This window comes from Pinus tabuliformis, chromosome 6 (assembly GCF_031772625.1).
Source record: "Pinus tabuliformis cultivar Carrire ecotype Pingquan chromosome 6, CPIR1, whole genome shotgun sequence".
Classification (NCBI taxonomy): Eukaryota; Viridiplantae; Streptophyta; class Pinopsida; order Pinales; family Pinaceae; genus Pinus; species Pinus tabuliformis.
The window spans coordinates 828,794,181-828,818,820 of NC_142292.1; the positions used below are offsets into that span (position 1 = coordinate 828,794,181).

The window sequence follows — 24,640 nt, forward strand, 5'->3', positions numbered from 1 at the left end:
GACTTTATAGGTTGCTTCATTAAAGTAGATAGTGAAATATTGTCAAAAAGTTTTGTAAGTTTCTTCTGCATATGTGTGAATGTGAACGTCATAGAAGGTTTTCCAGATAAAATTGTCCTCAAGTGGGGGGTAAGGCGTATGTTAAACCATTGGACTATGAAAACACTACGTTCAGGTGTACAATTTGCCAATAGCTTGGGCACCTTCAAAATGAAAGTCCCTTTTCAAAAGGGGTTTTCAACAATAGGGAGCAGAAAAGAAGTAATTGTGGTTGGCAAGACCCGAAGGAAACAACAGGTGCTCAGAGCTCTTCTAGCCAAAAGGTGAACAACTCCCAACAACAGAAGAGGTCTCCATACAAATCAACATTTCAGGATCCAAGTCAGCCCCCAGTAGCACTAACACAACCCCAAGTAGAGGAAAATATTTCAACAAAGGAAAATGAGAGAACCTAACCTATAATTTTGCGTGCAATTTGCAGGCAAAAGCATAACCATGAATATGACCATTCATATAGTGAGAAAGAGCCATCAAATTCGACCGAACGGTCCCTATGGTACTTTCTCAAAAAAATGAGGAATCAACATTATCCTCAGTTGTGACAAATAGATTTATAGGGTGGATTGATGTTCATAAGAAAAAGAGGAAAAAAGAAAAACCCATGAATCATTTTGATATTTAAAACAAGAAATGCAATAGACATACTTTGATGTATCTATTTTTCCGATGTAATGTGCTTTTGTGTAATAGAGTTAAATTAAAAATATATATTTATAAAACTATCCCTACATAATTTAATAAACTATCATTTAAATCGACTTTTACAAAATTTATAAGAAGTTGTATGTATGTTAATTATAATTTGACATTCACAATGTCAAGACATTAATAATTAGTTGTAGTGATGGGTTATATATATATATATATATATATATATATATTTAAAAGATATAAATTTTTATATATATATGGTAATATTTTTTTGAAGTTTCAATTTATGTTAATTAATTAGAGACTATATCATATATATCTATATATATTACTTTAATGTTGTGATTTATCATAGGGGAAACTAGACCAATGACGAAAAAAAAGTGCTTTATTCCTAAAAAAGGCATGAAAAGTACCATGTTCAAATCATTGTCAATACATGTTGATAACATCAACATTCTTGGAGTTTATCAGATAAGCATATTTTAAAAAATTGCATCCATGTTGATGATGGATTAGATTAAAAAAACAAACAAACAAAAAACATATGTAAAACCATAGAGTAATGTCAAAATAGAGGGTCATGAGGAAAATCGTGGAAACGTGGAAACATTGATAGGTGTTGTCAGAGTGCTAGGAGAAGTTGGAACTTTTCCTTTAAAGAGAAGAGCCTCGATATGTGCCAGCCGAAGCGCCATATCACAATTCTCGTGGGACATATCATGATGTTCTACCTAATGATCATCTAGATGGAGTGAAAGCTCTCTTTTGACATCGTTTCCTTGCAAAAAAACCTTGCCTAAGAGAGCTTTTATATGCCAGCATATCTCTACAATGCAAAGGTATAAACTTTGTCTTCCCTTAGTGTGCTTGGGGTCAAGGATTCATTCTGCCACATGATCTAGAATTCTAACATTTGAACTTATCTCGATCAACCTTTTCCTTCAAGGAAGCATGACCAGGTTCCAACTAAATATGATTAGGTGTTAGAGTACGAAAATGATGGGCAACAAGATGAGCTCATTGTCTTCCACGAGCACTAACTTTGGCTCTCTTGGAGACGCCCCTATGGCTACGTGTTTGCTAGTGAGGAATCATGGCTATGAAGGTAAGAAAGTAGGAGTAATAGATGGCCCAAGACTACCACCCAAGAAGAGAAAGATCTATCTAAGCAAGCAAGTGGAGGAGGAAGGAACTAGGATATATAAGAGCCATGATCATGTATATATCAAGGTGATTTGACGCAGGAGAGTGAAAAGGATAGTGAGGAGAACTGAAAGTGAGGGAGGTAAGAGAAAGAACAAATTGGGGAGATAGAGCCCACAAACACTAGCCGAAAAAAGAATCCAATATAAAAAACACAGAGAAATCAACATAATCCTCTAAAAAATATGAATAAAGAAATCAACATAAGCAACACTCAATGCAAAATGAAACTGAGAAGATGATTACTTGAGCTCAGATGCAAGGAAACATGATAGTAGTGTGGAGAGAATCCTTGTTTTTCCCACCAATTCTATTAGAACTATTGGATTATATCACCTCAATGATGTGAATTACAATCCTGTGCTTGTCACTCTCATATAGTGAAGTAGAATGAGTGGCTTTCAACATCAACAAAAGAACAATGACAGATGAGGGAGTTGAGTCCATGAGGGAGGCTAGGTTAGGGGGATGTGGACCTACCCCTTAATGTAAAATAGAAATAATAGTGAAAGGAAAGAAGGTGAGCATTAGGGCGGTAAGGTTCTACGTGCTCAAAGAAAGAATGACATCACCAACAAACATAAACATAGTGACTTTGCCCATTTCTAGAGCCTTCAACATATCTGCTTGATAGATTAATGAGTTCACCTACTGCAAGTTGATATGGGTTATCATTGCAAGGGATGTATGCCAGTTGGAGGATAAGACAACCACACCTCCCCCCTTTGTTGAGTGCACTAGGTTAGTCCCCTCACGTGAAACATTCACACCCATGCCTTAGCATATACCATCCCAATCAAAAATAAAATAAAATTATTATTATTATTATTATTATATTTTTTAATTATTTTTCTTTAAAAAATAACAAATCTATATATTATTTTAACAAAAATATTCTTAATTGTTGAAATATTAAATATATATGTGAGATTAATTTAATTTAATATATTATAATTATGTATGTTGGATGGTTACTCATTAGTACTTGTCATTATTATTTTAGTTGAATGGGTGGGGTTAACTTAAAAGTTGTGATACAGATTTTTTTGGACAAGGAATTTTAAAGTGAGGTGATATTAAATTATTTTAATTATTGTATTTTTCTAAAGTGATATGGTTAAATTTATATTAAATTATATTAAAAATTAGATAGATAAATGTAGTAAATTTAAAATATAAATTTTTATGGTAAGTTTATAAATGTTGTGAGAATGGATTTTTCCAAGAAAAATTGTTAACTTATTAATTTTTTTTTAACAATATTACAATGTTTTTATTATTTATTATTTGAAAAATATTTCTTTTCAATTTTTTCATATTTTAATTTATAAATATGTGTAAATTATTTTTTCTTGATTGTGCTAAGAGGTGTTCTATAGTATAGTATATAGTATAGTATGAGGATGTTAAAGTGATTCTCAGTGAGTGTAAACATTTAAGTGTCTCGCTCAATAAAAGAAACTAAAACATACCAAAAAATCAAATATATTCAAATATGAGTTTATGAATACAAAAATTCCAGTGTTAATATCTTTAATTTGCATTTTCAAGTCTTGAATAATGATCCATGTAGCAATTAGGAAAACTACGCACATGGAATGCCAAATGGTTCAAAAATTAAAATAGACTGTTGAAAGTACATTAGTGTAGATGCACTAGGGCCTTCTAATACTTCCCTTTGAAAAATTCATATAAAATGACTCAACAATTTTGACTAAATACAAAGAAAAATAACATAATCTTATGACTGGTGCAATCCTATTGGCAGCATTCGTCTGTAACATGGTTCAGATTTGGCATAGTAGAATTTTGGCACATGTATTTTAGAAAAAGGTCATTTGTTGTAGCGGTTGACTTCAGACAAAGATGATGACATAACACAATTTGTTCATGTGGATACAGTGTCACTAGAAAACGTTTAAGTCACTGATAAGTGATCAATGCTCAATGTTTTGATCTAGAAATTTTGGAAAAGTTGTTTTGTATTTTCAAATTTGGATTATGGGTTGGTGAAATTGTTGCATTATGCTTAGTTAGATTGCATTAATGGATAGTTTGCATATTGTTGTACCCATATAAATTTTGTGTTTGGTGTGTTTAATTACAATAGAAGACAATACAATGTGTGGAATTAATTTAAAATGAGGTTGATTCTTCCCTTACACACTTACTCTCATATCCAGTTCCATAAATGAATCACAACCATTATTATCCTTGGCATGAAGGGGAATGTTTTATGACCTTCATTTCCCAAACCTTGATTCTCCACAAATTGATGGATTATTCTCGATGGTGCGGTCGAGACCAACTCTCAAAGAGACACTTGTATAGGAGGTCTCATCTGACAAATATATGGCTATTAATGTTCACTCTATCCTATCATTTCACCTTAAATTTCTCTGGAGCTAAGTTAATGATATATATTCGACTACGATGAACCATTCACCTCGCACTAGGGAGAGTTCAATGTTAATGTCCGACATGAATTCCAGGTCTTTTCGTCCCTATCCTGGAGTGATTCTCATCGTAATGGGTGATCTTTGGTTATTGCTAGGCTCAATTTTCAATTGCAGGTTCATCTATATATGGTTCTATGGAATATTTTGGCATTATCAATCGTTATCTTAGGTCTTTGTTGTTGGGGTCAGAAATTCAAGTGCCATAGGTGGTGGTAGTTTGGTCTTCTTTGTTTCCAATTCCCCCAGGGATGGTTAGCATATTATTGTTCTCTTCGCAATGGTTTCCATGACAGGTTAGGGAAATTTTGAATAGCTTCGCAAGACTATTAAAGCCTCAGAACTGATAGACATGTTGTTGGATTTGACGTAAGCTCTGGTCGCTATAATCAACAAGATAGAGGGATTAATTGAGTGTCAATGAGGTTCTTTTCAATCCTTTGTGGAGGATAAGCTCCTTGAGCACCATGCAAATATAGAGTCCACGTTGGTTAGACTGCTCCAAGGTGCGGCAACTCTCTAAGCGAGTGGTAGCTTTGGAAATGTCAAATGAATGTGCAGGAAAGGATATTGAGGAGGGAAACGTTGTAGGAGTTTGTGGTAGGCGCAAATAGACTCGTCACATTCATGGCCTAGAAGAATTTGATCGTCACCCGTGGTGACCACCCTTATGGTCATAAAAATATTCCTTTGGATTTTAGTTAGTTTTTTGTCATGTAAATTTTGTTATGTTAGCTTGTATATTTTGTCTTTTGCTAAGAGCTTTCTGTAGAATCTATGGAGATCGTATTTTTTTCTTAAAAATAATGTAAGCAATAGAAACAATAAACATTCAATTTACTTTTCCGAAGATCTCATTTTTGTAAATAACTCTAGATATAAAAATATTGACCCAAAATCTAGATTTTCATTATTATAAAATCCCCTACCCATTCTATTTAAAAATACAATAAAAAAATAAACAATGATAAAAAAATAAACAATGACTTACTTAACCCATTAACCCATGTCATAAACTCTACATTTATTTGCGTTTAAGACCTTTTCTCCATTAACCATTCCCCTCTAAATTTATTTTACTTAATTCAGTTAAAAGCAAATCAAAACTATGAAAATACCATATTCTTATAATTTGAAAGTCTAAAACCATCTCTACATAATTTAACAAAATATTATTCTCTAATAATTTCAAAATCCAAAACCATCATTCGTAATTTAACAAAATGTCATTTAAATCTACACTACAAAAATTGTGAGAAGAAGTTGTATGTATTACCAATAAAGTTAGTTATTAATTATAATTTGACATTTACAATGTCAAGATATTAATAATTAGCTGTAGTGATGGATTTAATATTTAAAAATATATTATATCACGATATTAAAAATGAGTTAGTTATTCATTATAATTTGACATTTACAATGTCAAGATATTAATAATTAGCTGTGGTTACGGATTTAATATTTAAAAATATATTATATCAAGATCTTAAAAATTGGTTGGAGTTAGGGTTTAGTATTTAAAAATATATTACTTATGGGTTTAAATTAAAAAAATAAATAGAATATATAAATAAAATTGTTTGTTTATTTATTTTCAACTTTCAAATTATATTATAATCGATTAGAAATTGCATTTATGTATGTTATTTTATTGTTATAGTTTGTTACTGGAAACTAGATTGTTAACGAAAAAGTAGTGTTTTATTCACAAAAAGAAAAACAATAAAAAGGATCATGTTTAAATCATTTCAGATATATGTTGTTAACATCTGTGTTTCTAGAGTTTATTAGATAAGTATACTTTACAAAATTGCAGGCATGTTATTGATGGAATAGGTGAAAACAAGAAAACATATAGCAATGTCAAAATAAAGAGACATGAAGAAAGTCATGGAAATGTGGAAACATCAATAGGTGTTGTCGAATTTCCAGGAGAAGATGGACCTTTGCATGGAGAGAGCATATCCTCGATATGTGCCAACCGAAGCATCAAATCATGATGCTCATGGGACATATCATGATGCTTTTCCTAAGGATCATTTAGCTAGAGTGAGAGCTCTCATTTGACATCGTTTCCTTGCAACAAAACCTTGCCTAAGAGAGCTTTTATATGCCGTATATCTCTACGGTGCAGAGGTATAAACTTTGTCTTCCCTTGGTGTGGCCAGGGTTAGGGATCCATTCTACTACATTATCTAGAATTTTAGCATTTGAAAATTTATCTCGATCAACCATTGCCTTCGAGGAAGCATGATCAAATTCCAACTGAATATGATTATGTGTCAGAGTATGGAAATGATGGGCATCAAGATGAGCTCGTTGTCTTCCACAAGCATTGCCTTCAACTCTGTTAGAGATGCCTCTATGGCTATTTGTTCTCTAGTGAGGAATTATGGCTATGAAGGTAAGAAAGCAAAAACACTAGATGTCCCAAGACTACCACCCAGGAAGAGAAAGAGCTAGCTAAGCGAGTAGGTGGAGGAGGATGGAACCAAGATATAGAAGAGCCACGAGCACAAATAGTTCAAGGTAATTCGAAGCAAGGGAGTGAAAGGGAGACCAGGAAGAATTGAAAGTGAGGGAGGTAAGGGAAAGAACGACCCAGAGAGATAAAGCCCGCAGACACTAGCCAAACAGAGAATCCAATATAGAAAGCAAAAAGAAACCAACATAATCCTCTAAAAAATATAAATAGGGAAACCAACATAGTAGCACCTAGTGCAAAATAAAATTAAGAAGATGGTTAGCTGAGCCCAAACACAAGGAAACAAGATAACAATGTGGGGAGAATCCTCATTACTTCCACCAATTCAATTAGAACTATTGGAGTCTATCACCTTGACGATGTAGATGACAATCTTGTGCTTGCCACCCTCATATAGTGAAGTAGAAGGAGTGGCTTTCAACATCAACAAAAGAATAATGGCAGATGAGGGAGTTGAGTCCATAGGGGAGGTCAGGTCAGGGGGACTTGGACCTGCCTCTTAATGTAAAATAAAAATAGCAGTGAAAAGCAGGAATGTGAATAACAAGACATTAAAGGTTCTACGTGCTCAGAGCAAGAATGACATCACCAACAAACCTTCCATAAACATAGTGAATTTGCCCCATTCCTAGAGGCTTCAACATATCTCCTTGAATGAATAAGTTTACCTACTATAAATTAATGTAGATTATCATTACAAAGAATGTGTGCAATTAGGAGAGTGGAACATCCACACCTCCCTTTTATTGAGTAAAGAGATTTCACTAAACTAGTCCTCTTACATGAAATATTTATACTTATGCTTTAACATATACCATCTCAATAAAAAAAATCACCTCAATAAAAATAAAATAAAATAAAAATATATATGTATATATATTATTCTTATTCTATTCTTAAAAAATAAATAAAGTAAAATAAAATTCTATTTTAACAATAATATCCGTAATTGTTGAAATATTAAATATAAATATGTTAAAATGATGTGCGGTAGATAGTTACTCATTAGTACTTGTCATTATTATTTGAGTGGAGTTGGGTGGGGTTAACTTAAAAGTTGTGAGTAGGAATATATATATATTTTAATTTTTATAGTGATAATAATGATAAATAATTTGGGGCCAGGAATTTTAAAATGAGGTGGTATTATATTATTAATTATTATAAATTTCTAAAATTATGTAGTAAAATTTATATTAAATATTAAATTATATTAGAAAAATAGATAAATAAAAAGACTGTAGTAAAATAAAAATATATATAATTTAGTTAAGTTTACACATATTTTAAGAAAGGAATTTTCAAAAAAAAGATTTGGCTATTTATTATTATTATTTTTAAACAATATTACAATGTTTTTATTGTTTGATAAATATTTTTCTTTTAAAGGTATATTTTTCATATTTTAATTTATAAATATGTGTAAATTATTTTTCTTTAATTGTGTTGAGAGGTTTTCTATAACATAGTATGAGGGAGATGTTTAAGTGATTATAAATGTGTGTAAATAATTTGAGTGTTTGTTTAATAAAAAAATTAAAACAAATAAAAAGTCACCTATATTCAAATATGAGTTTATGAATACAAAGGTCACAGTGTTAATCTGTTCTATTTGCATTTTTAAGTCTTGAATAATGATCCATGTAGCAATTAGGAAAATTACGTACATAGAATGTCGAATGGTTCAAAAATTGAGATAGATTGTTGAAAGTACATTAAAGTGTAGATGCACTAGAGCCCTATAATACTTCCCTTAAAAAATTTTGATAGAAAAACACTCAACAATTTTGATTAAATACAAATAAAAAGAACATAATCTTATGACTGGTGCAATTCTATTGGCAACATTCGTCTCTAACACAACTCAAATTTGACATAATAGAGATTTTGGCACATGTGCATTTTGAAAAAGGTCATTTATTGTAGAGGTTGACTTTGGACAAAGATGACATAACACAATTTGTTCATGTGGATACAATGTTATTGGAAAAATTTTGAGTCAGTGATAAGTGATCAATGCTTGCTCTGTTCTGATCTAGAAATTTTGGCAAATTTGTTTCGTATTTTTAACTTTGGATTTTGGGTTAGTGAAATTGTTGCATTATGCTTAGTGAGAGTGCATTAATGGATAGTTTGCATATTGTTTTACCCATAGAAATGTTGTGCTTAGTGTGTTTAATTACAATAGAAAACAAAACAATGTGTGCAATTAATTTAAAATAAGGTTGATTGTTCCATTAACACACTTAAATGTTTTTAGGGAATATGTCGATCTTTTTATGTAATCCATATCGGTAGGTTTTTACCATTTATAGTTTTCAAAAACCCTTTGCCACCTGTAAGATTGGAGCTTAAAGAGTGGCAACATTGATGGCAGGAGCTACTAAAAAAGGGAATGGTCATTGATGCAGGGATCTAGTGAGTGAAGGGAATGGAAGGAATTGTCACAGGTCTATATTTTTTTTATTTGCAAGCACCCAAAATTCTTCTATATCCACTAATTGGTTTTTGAGATGCAACAAGCTACAATATTGTCATATTTAGTGAATTTCATCATATAATCTATTCTACGCAGTGAGAAATGAATAAAGTGCTTGAATATTCATCTCCTTATATTTATTATTATCAATCATGTCACTAAAATACCATATAAGTCGATAAGTCATTAATAATTCCTTCTTGTTATTATTTGAATGAAAAAATTGAACCTTAAAACTTTGCAATTAAGTGTGTTCAAGAACGAGATGTAATTCAATTTCAACATGCACTAACATTGAAGATACCATCTAGATGTGTAATAGTACTTGGAGAAAGTTACATGCAGATGACTTTTGACTTGAAGACGTTGTTGTACTGCTGAGACTTTTTTTATGTTATGGTAGCAGTGCGTTGATGACGCTTCAACGGAATGGAGTTCAATAACAAAATTAAAGCCCGAGTAGTCGATCAATGAGATTTGATATGCTATTTTTTTTTTATTAAATTGTCAATCTATGAGAAGTAAAGTTTTGTTTTTTTGTTTTGTTTTTCTTTGGTTTTTTGTTTTTTGTTTTTGTTTTTTTGTTTTTGTTTTGTTTTGTTTTTGGTTTTGTTTTGTTTTGTTTTTTTTTATTTTATTTTTTTTTTTGGTTTTTTTAGTTTTTTAGTTTTTTTTAGAAGAAAATATGTTGGTTTATATTATGTACCAGTACATTTTTTCAGAAAATATGCTTCAAATATGGCTCACATTTTCACATAAGATCTCCCAATAGAAGCTAGTGGAGAAATATATGCATTATAAACATAGTATCTTTATAATAATCCAAAATCATTGCAATAAAAAATACATCCATATTACAGCCTTATCAAAATGTAAACTGCCAGTAGAATTAAACAAACAAACCCAAAGAGACAAGTATAGAAAACAAAACGTTAGGGGAGGGGGATACAACGCTCATCTCTGGTCATGTCATTCTCTAGGTGAATGTAGTGCATATAACCAAAGTTGACGAGGTGGCCTTTCTTGGATAGTGAATTGACAACCAAATTAGACTCCCTATAGATGTGTTGAAAAGTGATCAAAGAGAAGGACCGCTGGAGTAGTTGAATTTGAGATATCTATCCTTTGAGGTGAGGGGGAAAACATTATATTAGTCATTATCCCATCAATAAGGACCTTAAAATCCCCATAAACATGTATTTTATTTATCGATAATCTTTTGGAAAACCAAAGAAGCCCCCATAGGGCCAGGACTTCTGCCCTCATATTTGTGCCAGAGCCTCCATTCCATGAGACCTTGTATTTTCGACAACGATCAAATCTTAGCCAAACACCACAGCCGCAATTGCCTCTTGTGTAGCTCCATCGAAAAACCTAGCTAGGTAATGTATGTGAAGAGGGGTGTACCTATGTGAAAGGTCCTTGTCTTTTAGAGAGTGTACCTTTATTGTCTCCATCCAAATTACAATGTTGCGAACAATTTTTGAATGTTAATATGCAAACCCTAAAAAATATATCCATTTTTGGCCCTCCAAGTTTCCCAGAAAGTAAAGAGAGGTGTAGCTTGAAATTTCCCCCCACGCTCGATCCACCAGCATAAACATTGTTCAATATTCTGAAATCTTCTACAAGGAATATTAAGGGAGAGGAAGATATTGTCCCAGACAAGTATAGCAGAGGGGCATTCCAGAAGAAGATGTACATTAGTTTCATTTGATTCTATGCAAAGAGGGCATCTTCCAGGGCCGCATATACCCCTCTTACAAAGATTTTCCCATGTTAGTGTTTTGTTTTGCTAGACTAGCCACATGTATAGGATAATCTTAATAGGAACATCTAATTTCCAGATTTTTTTGAACCAACATGGATGGATAAGAGATAATTGAGAGCACATAAGATATCTGTAGGTGTCCGCTACCTCCACCAGATTTGACTACAACTTTCGAGCCCAAGTGATGTGATCACCCTCCTCAGATCTACAGAGACTGACTCTTCTAAGAATCTGTGTATATGCATCCCATTCTACAACACCGTAACCATCTAGACTGACATCCCATGCTATTTTCCAAACTGGAATATTGCCATGCCATCAAAATATAGCTTGATCCAAAAAAATACCTTTGAAGTACAAACTTGCCATAAATGTTAGTTGCACTTTGTAATACAATGAATCAAATTTTGTAACAACAAACCTATAAAACAATGAAAATATAAAAATTGGGAATAGACTTTTACTAAATTTACATATGCCTAATAAAAATGGTCAAGCAAAGTATCATATTATCAAGTTTATAACTATACCTTACTTTATTTTATTTTAGACTCTCCGTTCTTTATAAGTGTCAATCTCCTTAAAGGCTTTAAGTGGATCAAGGCAAACTCCTTTCTTATGCTATCGACAATCTTGATGGTATGTATTATGCATCTAATACATTATATAATATAAAATGCAGGTTTAATATAATATAATATTATAATATTTAAAAAAAATATATTATATAATATTTATATCTTGATGGTATGTATTATGCATCTAATACATTATATAATATAAAATGCAGGTTTAATATAATATAATATTATAATATTTAAAAAAAAATATATTATATAATATTTATTTGTGTGTATTGATTTTAATATATACATGTTAAGAGGTGTTATTTTTAGTTGAAGTGTTACTACAATACATATTTAACGGTCATTTTGTGGACAAACCAACCATTCAAATATGTTAAAAAGTGTTACTGAAATCACATGAAAATTCACCAAAAATGTTATTGAAATGGTAATAAAATATTGAAGATGCACATTGATTTTTGTGTTACAATAATTATTAGCCTAGATTCATATTAAATAAAAATGAACTAAATATAAATGAACAATAAAGAGCAAGTCACATAGTTGAGAATGCATTGATTTCAGTGTATTAACAAAGTGAGTATTTATGATGTGCATTGTTTTTTGTGTTATAGTAATCATCAGCCTAAATCCATATTAAATAGAAATGAACAACAATGACCCTATATCCATCTTAATCATCACCCTAGATCCATCTTAAATAGAAATAAATAACAAAGAGCAAGTTGACAAAGAAAGACACAATAAATGACAACTAAGGAGTGTCAACAACAAAGGGAGAAGTAAAGAGCACATCAACAAAGATAGTCAAAACAAATGATATCTGAACAACAATAAGAATAGATGAAATAAAAAATTGAATGAAAAAAAACATGTCAAAGAGAATACCAAAGAGCATATCGACAAAGAAGCGAATAACAAATGAGAATTGAAGAGTGTCAAAAACAAAAAAATCCAATAAAATACACAATGAAGAAGAATCAACCAAAAAATAATATGAAAAACAAAAAAAAAATAAAAATAAACCATAAATAACATATAAACCAAAAAAACAATATTCAACCAATTACATGAAATATAAAAAAAACCTATTTCGTCTTAAAAAAATTTCTCAGCCCAATCTCAACACATAATTCTCATTGATATAAATATTGCGCATCAAAAATTTTATGATAAGATTTCGAATATATCATGTGTGGGAGGAGTTACTCTAAATAATTCCTATGAACCATTTAATATTAGATAAATTAAATACACCAATTAACGCATTTCATTAGTGAAATGAATAATACTATAATTGGCATGTACGTCTTTATTTTTCCCAAGATTATGATGGATAAAAATGGGTTGCAAAATAAATTGTAAAGACCACTGGGTCATTATAACTCTTATTATAACTCTAAATAATTCCTCTAAACCATTTCACAATTTTTATTAATATTAAATAAATTCAATACACCAATTACCGCATTTTAAAGAAATAAATAATACTCAATTGTCCACGAGGCCTCATCATCCCTTACATGTGTAGGGCTTTGAGTCTCTCCACCCACGGGTATATTCCTTTGCTTAGTGTCATCATTGCACACGTACACATTACATCATATGGATGAGTTTTGTGCGGCCAAAGTTTTATAGAATGACATCAAGCTTAGGTGGCATTTATTAATAGAAAATAATAAGTTTGTTTTTTACACGGTGTCACTTTCCTTTTATTAAATTGGGTGGACCTTAGAAACATGTAACTATTCATGAGGCGGTTACATGAAAAAGGGGTAACACAATGGTTTTCCACGACAACAAATTCTTTCTAGGTCAGATGGTGACAAATCATAGTCCAATTAAATTATTTAATTAAATAGAGATATATGTAATGTAAGAACCTAACAACCCATAAAAATCAGTCACTCATGTTCTCCATTTAAATGGTGGAGTCCGGTTCTGGGCCATTTCTTTCCCTGAAGAAAGGGAATGACTTCTTCCCCCGCGAAATGGAATGAATTATAAGGCAGTGGGGCCCTCAAGCCCTCTTGCTTTGTTGACGTAAGCACAACCATGGTGTCCCGTATAAGAGGGGATGGTGTCTCCCTCACACTGAAGGGGTCCATCGACCAAACGCCGTGTTCTACGGGCAACGTAGGGCCCACACCATTCATTAGAATGTGGACCCCTAACCAGGATGTCACATCGAACAACATTTTCGTCTTTAGCAATAATTTAATAATGTAATTTTATATCATATTTTTTAGGTTTTTATTTTTGGTTAGACAATTTGATTTTTTAATTTTAATAATCAGAAGGTGTAAGAAAATCTGATTGGATTTGTGAAAAACACACCCTCCAAAAAATCAGCTATGTTTTCTGCTCTAGTAGCCTGTTTTATAATATTATTTTGGACCACTGTAATGGCAGTGAAGAAGAGAAGATTTTAATGATGAAAGTTTTTTTAAGTTTAAAAATATTGATTAATTTTATTAATCTATAATGTTTAAACTATAAAATATTTATTGTATATTTGTAAAATTATTCAAATTTATAATGATTTTATATGGTTTCTATATAATGTTGGTGATTTTTAAGGTAAAATAATTTTGTATCCTAAAATTTGGGCAAATCATCTTTTATAAAAATTGGAAATTGTCAAATCTTTTTTTGTGGAAAAATCATGGAAAATTAGCCCACTGAGCGAATGTTAATCCCTAAAATTTTCCATATACCATTTAAAAATAAAAAACTGATACTATTCTTAGAAACCATTGTAATGACAATTAAAAATAAAAAACTGAAATTTAATTATTCGGAAAGACCACGATATGCATAGATTCGATATGCATAGATTTAAATTGTTTTCTATAATGCTAAAGTGAAGAAAAATAGATATATAATGTATGTATAATATATATATATATATATATATATATATAAAGATCAAATGATGAATCATATTAATTGGTTTAAAATGTTAATAAAAAAAATTAACAATAAAATTATTTGAAATAACGAATATAAATCATAAAAATTTAAATTTAAAACTAAATCATTTTTATAATTTTTCCTATATAATAATACAATCTAATTACATTTATAATCTAATTATATTTATTTAAGTAATTATAAAAATATTAGACTATAACTTTTCTTTTCAACTTTTTACATTAATATTTTACCTATATGTATATGAAAATTTAGAAAAATTTCTTAATATTTTATTGTATTGTGAATGGTATCCACATATAAATAAATCTGTTTGAATGTTAATTATGATTTTTAATTTTTATAAGGACATAATTTAAAACATAATTAGTATAGATTCATTTTAATTCCAAATTTATCATGTATTAAGAAAAATCAAAGTTTTTTAGGTGTACTTTTTTTTATTATCAAGTTTTACGCTCAAACCTTTGCTCCAAGGGATTTGGTTTCTCTCAACATTTGGTATTTACACTGGTTCTTTTTTTTTGTAAGTTTGGTAGGACTACATCTTCATCATGTCCAATATATCACCGGCATTAATTGAACCAGTGACTTCACAACACAAGTGTCTTAACATAACAACTTATAGCCTTCTCTCCAAAAACCCGTGTAGGATCTATGTTGGTTTTTTAATAATATTATTTATATTTATATAAATTTTGCATCTCTATATTTAGAAATATTATTTTTTTCAATTTTATCAAAACACCAATAAAACATATAGTTACGCATCTATTTTTTTCTTTGACATGTTTTATTATTATTTTTTGATTTAATTTTTTAATGCAATATACATCCCTTAAAAAATAATTTATTGTAAATATTAAAATTTTATATATTTATTAATTAAATTTAAATATGGAAGTTCCAAAATACAATGGTTATGAATATCAATCAGTGTTTGAATTTATATAGGAAAATGGATCTTACTTTATAGTTATTATATTTTATATATATTTCACATTTTTATATATAGAAATATTATTATTTTTAATTATTTGTTTATTAGTTGAATTTATTACATTTTTATATGATTATTAATTATATATTTAAACTTATTTTAATGTGATATGCATATAATGATTTTTTTTGGTAATTTTATTAATAAAAACAAAATTACAATATAAGAAATTAAATTGAATGAAGTCATTACTTTTTAAATCCAACACTATTATGATTTTTATTTTTATTTTTAATTTAACATTTCATTTTATGGACCACTACAACGTTTCTTCCAAATTAACCTAAAAAAAAAAGAAAACCTCAAAAAATTAGTAGTCTAAATATTTTAAATGTGTTCTGTGATTATATGTTAATATTTTTTTTTTGTTGAAATTTATAATTCAATAAGAATTTGTTGGAATTGGAATTGTAAATTTGAATTAATGAAATTTCAATACTTTAAAAATGTTAAGAAATTTCTCTGTCCAACATAGGTGGCACTCCACCCATCATCAGACACTAAAAAACAAACAAATGGTAACCATGAGAGATAAAAAGACCTATAAATAATAAAAAGACAAAAATTGGAAAACATAATCACAAAAACAAAATATTAAAATAAGAAATGAATGACCTAGAGGTAAGGGAAAATTATGATTAAAAGAAAAAATCAAAATAACTGTGTAGGAAATTTCTCTGTCCAACATAGGTGACACTCCACCCATAATTAGACACTAAAAAACAAACAAATGGTAACCATGAGAGATAAAAAGACCTATAAATAATAAAAAGACAAAAATTGGAAAAAATAATCAAAAAAATAAAATATTAAAATAAGAAATAAATAAGCTAGAGGTAAGGGAAAATTATGATTAAAAGAAAAAATCAAATCTTAATAAGAAATAGATAATCTAGAGGTAAAGGAAAATTATGATTAAAAGAAAGAATCAAAGTAAGATTTGATGATGTTAAATTCAAAAAAATAAAAATCCTAAAAATAAAATAAAATATTAAATTTATAAAATTAATATTAATATTATTAAATGGTTATTTTTTTATTTTATTTTTTAAAGAGAAAACTTAAAAATAATATATTAAATGATTATTGCACTATCCCTAAATCCTCGAAAACTGTAATTTCATAATTTTGTATTAAACATATTATAAAAATACAATACTTTTTAACTTTAGCTTCAAATAAAGTGATAAAAAGATTTCTCATTCTAAAACTCTTTCTAGAAAAATCATCCATATCTAAAAGACCTTCAATTTGGATTTATATTTATTTCTCCTGACAATTCTATAAATAATAAATCTTTTCCAAAGTTCAAGGGTATATATCACTATCTATTTAGATAGCTTCCTACACTCCTATATAGACCCCCTCATACACTCTGCATAACTTCTTTTAAAAACATTAAAAAATTGATTCCCGAATTTTAATACATGAGAATCCCTTCCCCCTCGCACACTCTGCATAAATTCTTTTAAAAACATTAAAAAAATTGATTCCCAAATTTTAATACATGAGAAGCCCTTCGCATCAAATAAATAAATAAAAATTAAAAAGTATATAATAAACAATTTTTAATATTTATTTCTAAATTTTTCTCATTTTAAGGAAGCACAAAATTCCAAAACCACCCCTATGGGTAGGACAAATGTATCTGGTGATTCAACTTTCCAGAAGTTTGCACGAGGGGGCTAGTGAACAAAGTATATAATATATAACTTTTAATATTATTTTTTGAAATTTTCTTATTTTTCGACAGCACAAAATTCCACACCCTGTGTGTATGACAAATGTATGTATCTGGTAATTAAAGTTTGAAGTTTGCACGAAGGGGGTGACATTTATGCCGAGAGAAGATCACAATCATCTTCGCCATTATTTTGGATGAAACCAAAAAGCAGGGAGACATTTATGCCGAAAGAAGCTCAGAATCACCTCCATCGTTAGTTCGGATAAAATAAAAAATAACCTTACAACTTCGATACTTTCAGCCGCTGTACATCAGAAAACTATTTTGTATTATGTGGCTACAGACAAAGTTGTTACGAAAACTATTTTGTATTATGTGCCTCTAGACAAAGTCGATGGGAAGCGAGTAGAAAATAATTCATGGCAGCAAGGCGAAAAGTCTGTGCGTGTCTCTATATGGATGGAAGTCCAGATAGTTATAGAGACTCGCAACAGTGAAATTTGCATGTAATTTCATGGAAAAAGCTTGGGGGACCAAACCCTCACTTTATGGCAACCGTTCGCGGTTTCAGGTTATCGTGTAATCGTGATGGTAAGGTTCTTTTAGCTTTTCTTGATTTTCTTGAAATTTTCTTGAAATTGTGCACACGTCTTTTGTATTTTACGCATATCTGAGGAATAAAAGACTGGCATTTTACGGCTTGCAGCTTGATACTGTACTGCTCGAAATGAGTTTCACGTTTTTACGGTTTTGCGCTTTGACTAAAACAATGCGGACTTTGATTTTTTGTTTTCTTTTGCATATGTTACCTAGGATTTGATACAGGAAATCACTCGGAATTTCTTTTCGCACGTCTGTTACTATGTTACCGTATATTTACTGCATCGTTTATCCATTTTACGGCTTGCATCTTGGTGATAAAGATCTCGGAAATTGGAATGTATTTCGTATTTGACAGCTATGCGCTTTGGTCAACAGAGCGTTGATATATTCGTTTTGTTGTTTTCTTTTGCATTTTACGGCTCGGAATGTCATAAAGAACAGACTCGGAATTCATTCAGCGCGTGTGTGCACATTTTTTTACTTATGCTTTCCCATTTTTTGTCCTGTAACTTGACCAGGAAAACCTGGAGGGTTATCTTCAATTCTACAGTCGGCACTGTCGTTTGAAAGCGATGCTGGATATGATGTTTTCTTTTTCATTTTACGGCTTGGATCTGGTAAAATGAGCTCGTTTTATGAATTCCAGGGCTGCGAAAGTGTAAGAAAATATTTTACCGTTACTGAAGAAACAATTGTATGACAAGTCCTTCCAGCGGACAGTTAGTTTGGACATGTGTCGCTAATACTGTCAGCAAAGTGTTTAACAGAAGGCATATTGAAGCTCATCCTGCTCAAGTATTTAATAAGGCTACTGGAATATGTTTAATGCATTTCGGTGCCTTCTAAGCCATCCATTGGCTATCTTTTTGCTTTAACCTTTATTCCGCTGATGTATTAAAGGCTAGGCCGGTGTATTAAAGCCTATGCGGCGTCTTTAACTTTAAAGTTTGCCTGGCACTGTTTAATATTCCAATCTTCTGCTGTTTTTGCATAGCTATAACTTAGTCTTTGAAGTGAAATAAGGCTGTCGAACGGAGTTGGTTGATACGGTAGCTTATTATCTGTCTGTACTTTTTCTCGATGGCCGAGCTTGTTGGAGAAGTGAAATGGTAGCCATCTGTTTATTTAGAATGCGAATGAAATTCATAAAAGTTTTAACATTTTAAGATCTGCTTTGAGGCGTTAGACTGCAAAGGAAGACTGTAAGTGTAATGCCATCACGAAAAAGCTGTAGGATGGATTCTGGTACATTTTCTCGGATGAACTCATGTCCACCTCTGGAAAATATCGAAGAAGAGTTTCCTATGTGCTTGCCTGCCCTGGCGTTTCCGCCTCCAGAAACGCCTAGAGAGCCTATGGAATTCCTGGCTAGGTCTTGGAGCATTTCGGCTTTGGAGGTCTCAAAAGCATTGGCTTCATTCACAGGTCACAATAGTGGAGGGAATGGACAAGTTTCTCGTGGTGTAGAGATAAAGGTGCCACCACCACCACCACCTCCACCGCCACCAGCAACCCAAGGAGCAAGTAGAAATGCAGAAAATTTATCTCTGGCTACAGTCCCATTTACATATGCATCGAATGCAACCGCAGAGCTAGTAATGGAAAGAATTTTATCACAATCTGTAAGTTTCTCTTGATCTTTCGTACTGTTGCTTATGGTCTGTACATTAAGCTTTGTTTTTCTTCAACGTTTGTATAACTCTGGTGCAAGATCCGTCATTGTCCTTGTAATTTAGATTGTTTTTAATCAAAGAACGAGTATTTGGTAAGAGCATTTATTTACGCTCAGTCAGCGGAAATAGAAACCCCTATATGTCAAACAAGCTAATCAGTTTAATACCAGACTACAAGCCGATACTCTTAGCAAATGCTAGCTTCAAGCAGTAATGTGGATCTAGGCAGGTTGCTTCTGTTTTTCTGTGGTAATCGGATTTGTCTATTCATTAGCACAGCCAGATGTTTCGGATGTTTGCTTGTTTGATGCATAACGAACTGTATAAGCTCCTTCTGATGTAATGTTTTAGCGATTCTCAATATACACAATTTATCAATCGAAAATGTTAATGTATATATGTAGTGAAACTACCTGGTAAGGTATGCTGTCTGCTGGTGGTCTAATGTTTATTGTTGTGTCAAACGAGGTTCTGATAGAATGCTCCATGTGGTGGTTGCATTGCGGAGTGATTGGTATAGATTATAAATATTGGCAGTTGTAGATTGAAATTGCTTTCGATTGAATGAAAATTATTAGAACTACGACCTTTTTGGTTTCCACCCACTAATCCTGTTACTTAGCTGTGGAATCTGAACCATTAATTGTCTTTTTATTCACACGAGTGTATTCTAGACCCTTTTTCCTTAAAACCTGAAGATAAATAAGTAATTTAGCCATTGTTGGTATTCCGTGCTGGTTCTGTCAAAAAAATTAAGGCAATGTCTCGAAACTATAATGAGGACAAAATAACACTATAATGGCCACAGGGTGCCAAGCATGTATGCTAATTACTGCTCAAGTAACTGTTCCGTGTCAGCAGGTACTTGTTGCATTATCTGTCTATCCTGCCACTTCCGCAGGGCAACACCCCTGTAGAGTGCACGGATATCTGCAGTCTTTCTCAAAGCTCTTTACTGCTTGCATAAGGTTATACTGTCTTTAAGGGGTTTTTCATTATTTCTGACATAACATGTGTCTTTATTCTTTTTAGAGGATATAATAGTGTAAATCAGAAGATGCAAGGGCATCTTCACACCCTTAAGAATAAGTGGGAAAGTTGAATAGAAATATATAATTTATTTGAATGATGGTAAAAAATCATAAAAGGGAGTAACATATTTACAGTTCTTGTGTGGGGATAGTAATTTGGATCCAAGTAGGCTTCCATTGTATCCTTACTTTGCAGTCAGATTTCTTGTATTTGATGGGCTTAATGACATTTTCTGTGGATTAATTTGTCTGATTGATATGTACCTTGCATGCTTCAGCTGCTTTGATGTTTGAAATGATATCAATGTAGATTTAGGGTTAAATTGACTTTAAATACAACTAACCTTACAAGTCTGATCTACATTTTTACTCGACTATGGAGTTTGAAGTATTAATTGTTGCCTTTATTGTTACGTTTAGATTCCAGAGATCTTTTCTAGGTTTCTGTCAGAGCCTTTGATGTCAAGATTGTCATTATCTTTTGTATAGCTGTTTGTTGGAATCTCATGACTTAATTTCCTTTACAGGAACAATGCCATCTGACATCAAGAAAGAGTCTGCATAGCAGTGGTCCACTGAGTATCCGAAGTGCTGGCTCATTTAATGGGAGTCCTCCAGTTTCACCAAGGGGATCTGATGATTTCAAGGTATGTTATTTTACAATGTTTTCTGGAGCAGATCATGAAACCTAATAAATCATGTTTCTTGAATGTATTCAACAATGAGTCTATCACCTGTGTGTTGCCACACCTAGACAGCAATTGTGCAAGAGAATTTTAGATATGTTATGTGGTTGACATTATCTTCTTCAAGCCTGGTTTACTGCAACAAGCTTTCAATTCTGATGTGTAGGTTTAGTTTCGTTATATGGTTCTTTGTTTCAATTTTTGTATTCTGCTACTGGGTACAGTTATGGTATCTACATTCAGCTTCCTTTACAATCGTTCTGGTTCTTATACATTTGAATGAAAAGTATAATAAATTTACAGCGGAGAGCCTTACCTCTATCATTGCTTCAATCTTGGAACGCATTGGTGTTTTCATCTGAGCACAATGAAGATATTTTCCCTTTTTATGAATGTTTGATCTCTTTATAAAAATAGCTGGAAGATAAAAATATAAGCTTTTGATTCAAAGACTAGCAGGCGTTAGATATTCGACATTCCAATGAAAGCCATGAAGGTTCTGCGTGTTGAATGGAGTAGCTGTTATCCACCACAATAGGTCAACTTTGCCATTAAACATAAGAACAACTTTGCTACTGGGATTCTTGAATGTTTTAATATTATCTTCACTATATGGGTCACATTCCAGCTTCATTCTGGGAGTTTAAAATTTATATAAAATTTCATTGAAACAGCTAATGTCAAGAATTTTTATCTGGAGTGGCGGAGGGATTATTACAGCCCCCTTCTATTTTTCCAGTCATGCCACCTGTTGGGTAGCTCATCTAGAGTGTGCTATGGTACTAGGATACCTAGTGTTTGCTTGAAGACTCTAACCTTGCAAATTTTAATTTATTGGCAGTTCTGTAAGACTGTCAACTCAACAAAAACACATTTTGGGGGAAAAACAGTAGGACGGTGGCTGAAAGATATAAAAGAGAAGAAAAAAGAAGAGACCCGCGTTCATAATGCACAAGTTCATGCTGCTATTTCAGTTGCTGGTGTAGCTTCTGCGGTTGCTGCAGTTGCAGCTGCAACTGCTACATCTTCTGGTAGTGGTGAGAGTAGTCAATCAAAGACAAGTATGGCAGTTGCATCCGCAGCTGCACTTGTAGCAGCACAGTGCGTTGAGATTGCAGAGTGTATGGGAGCAGACAGGGAACAAATGGCGTCCGTGGTAAGCTCTGCTGTCAATGTCAAAAAGCCTGGAGATATTATGACCCTAACTGCCGGGGCAGCCACAGGTACTCAATTCTTCCTGAAGAACGAACCTAAATGGAGTAGCAATTGGCATCCATTTCGGAAAACTAAATAGAGTAGCTTTCATTGATTGCATTGATCGTTGCTTCCACTATCTCTTTTGAGTTTATATTTGCACGAAGAAATTAGAATCTGTTATTTCCAGCCAAAAGTTGACTTCAATAATATCCTGTTCGATCTTGTACACAGTATTCTTACAAGTTTGTGGGTTGCTGTGCCAAATCCTTTCATTAAATTTTATTTTCCTTCATGTAATCAATGTCTGATCAACTTCGAAGGGGTAGATGACTTGACACTGGGACTTTTTGTATGGAGTGAGGAACTTGGGACTTTAAGAGATAGATATTTCACATGTTTCTGGAATATCTCATAAACCCTTATCCTGTCCAACCAGCACTGCGTGGAGCGGCAACTCTGAAAGCAAGAGCACAGAGAGAAATATGGAACCATGCAGCTGTTATTCCATATGAAAAGGGGCCCAATCCGGTAGTTGGGTTCAGTGAAGTGTTAGCTTCTGAGGATAATGAATCAGAGATCTGCTCCCAGGATTTTCTCGAAAGAGGAGCGGAACTTCTAAAGCGCACAGGAAAAGGTAGTTTTATTATTCAAGATAATGTCTGTTTGGGAAGTTCCAATAAATTTGGGTTTTAACTGATTAGTTATGTTTCCTGATGTCAGGTGCAATTCGCTGGAAACAGGTTGCCGTTTATGTCAACAAGAGGTCACAGGTGAACACAACAATTTTTTGTTTGTATTTTCTCATTTAAATGTCATATTTGAGTTCTGCACAGTAGCAGGTACACATTGTGTCTTGAGGAAATTCTGTCTCATTTTTCTCTGTTGCATCCCAGCTGTTGACAAATTTGTTTGCATGGAAATTTGGGTAATAGTCCTCCTTTGATAGTGGATATATGTTTCTTAAATGTCCAGAATGCGATGCAGGTGGTGGTGAAACTCAAGAGCAAGCACATCGGTGGTACATTTTCAAAGAAGAAAAAGAGTGAGTAGTGAAGCTAGCTGTGCCCTTTTGTTTTAAAGTATATTGTAATCATTCAAAAATCTATTTTCCTCCTGGGGTGGTGATTTTAGGAATTTGTCTGCCATGTCTTCTAAGAATTAGGCACTCGTTGAACATGTGGCCAGGTATTGTCTACGATGTATGCAAAGACATACCAGCATGGCCTGGCAGAGACTTATCAGAGGGAGGAGAACAAAAACGTTATTTTGGTCTTAAAACAGCTCGTGGACTTATGGAGTTTGAGTGCAGAAATGATAAAGATCAGCAGATGTGGACTGAAGGGATCAGGCGATTGCTTTCTTTGGCACGAACTCAAAAGAAATAATAAGGTTGTGTTGATCCTCATGAGTTGCATTTGGTGTAGCCATTTAAAATATTACTCGGTTTTAAGGTCGAGAAGTAGGTAATTTCAGTATGCTTTTATCAATATACAGGTATAAAGTGTATATGTTGTACCTTGGATTTGGACCTTTTTGGAAGACATGGAGAAATAGAGAAGAACCATGTTAGGAGATTTGATTACAGTCCTGTAAATATTATATCAATTCAAGGCAGTGGGTTGATGTGATAACATTGTTCTTCACTTCTCTAGCTCTTTATTGCTTGTGGTTGTTAAGTATGTGATGTATCACAAGCAATTATGACAAGCTATTATTAGAGTGGCACATCGTTATGATGGGATTTTGTTCGTCATTAATAGTTGTACTATTGTTAGGGTGTGTTGAGAATAATCCCACACGGATAACAATTATAAGACAAGGGCTATTTATGATGCATTACATATGCCAATTGCCTGTATAGAACTCAGGCATTCTCCCTCAACTCCAAATTCTAACATCAAAAGGTCTATCCTTCATATTGCGTTGCAGATTCAATTTATCTATGAGCAAAATTTGCTACCAAGTATTCCACACAATGTTATTACGTTAAGGATGATGGATAAACCAACCTATGGCAGCCTGTAGGTGCAGATTCAATTCATCTAGAAGCAAAACTTGATACCAAGTATTCCACACACTGTCTTAAGAGTGATTCTATCTTAAGGATAATGAATCAGCACTATTTTCTTACAAA

At 32.1% G+C, this 24,640-nt stretch overlaps 1 protein-coding gene and 1 long non-coding RNA gene across 6 annotated transcripts; both read left to right on the forward strand.

Annotated features, from left to right (window-relative positions):
• Positions 1–17,458: 17,458 nt before the first annotated feature.
• LOC149261394 (uncharacterized) lies at positions 17,459–18,668 on the forward strand. Its single transcript, XR_016258441.1, has 2 exons — positions 17,459–17,907; positions 18,438–18,668. It is a non-coding gene; the product is annotated as an uncharacterized LOC149261394 (long non-coding RNA).
• Positions 18,669–18,859: 191 nt separating this feature from the next.
• LOC149261395 (VAN3-binding protein-like) lies at positions 18,860–24,247 on the forward strand. Of its 5 annotated transcripts, none has more exons than XM_089422171.1 (7): positions 18,860–19,541; positions 21,151–21,270; positions 22,151–22,532; positions 22,943–23,140; positions 23,227–23,276; positions 23,491–23,548; positions 23,669–23,804. In XM_089422171.1, exons 1-7 carry the CDS (start codon positions 19,131–19,133, stop codon positions 23,677–23,679), a joined length of 1,230 nt encoding a protein of 409 aa, XP_089278297.1. In that variant the 5' UTR covers positions 18,860–19,130; the 3' UTR covers positions 23,680–23,804. The 5 variants fall into 5 exon arrangements, with proteins under 5 accessions (XP_089278297.1, XP_089278292.1, XP_089278298.1 ...); XM_089422166.1 differs by having other exon boundaries at positions 18,861–19,541; positions 23,479–23,548; XM_089422161.1 differs by having other exon boundaries at positions 18,862–19,541; positions 23,692–24,247.
• Positions 24,248–24,640: the final 393 nt, after the last annotated feature.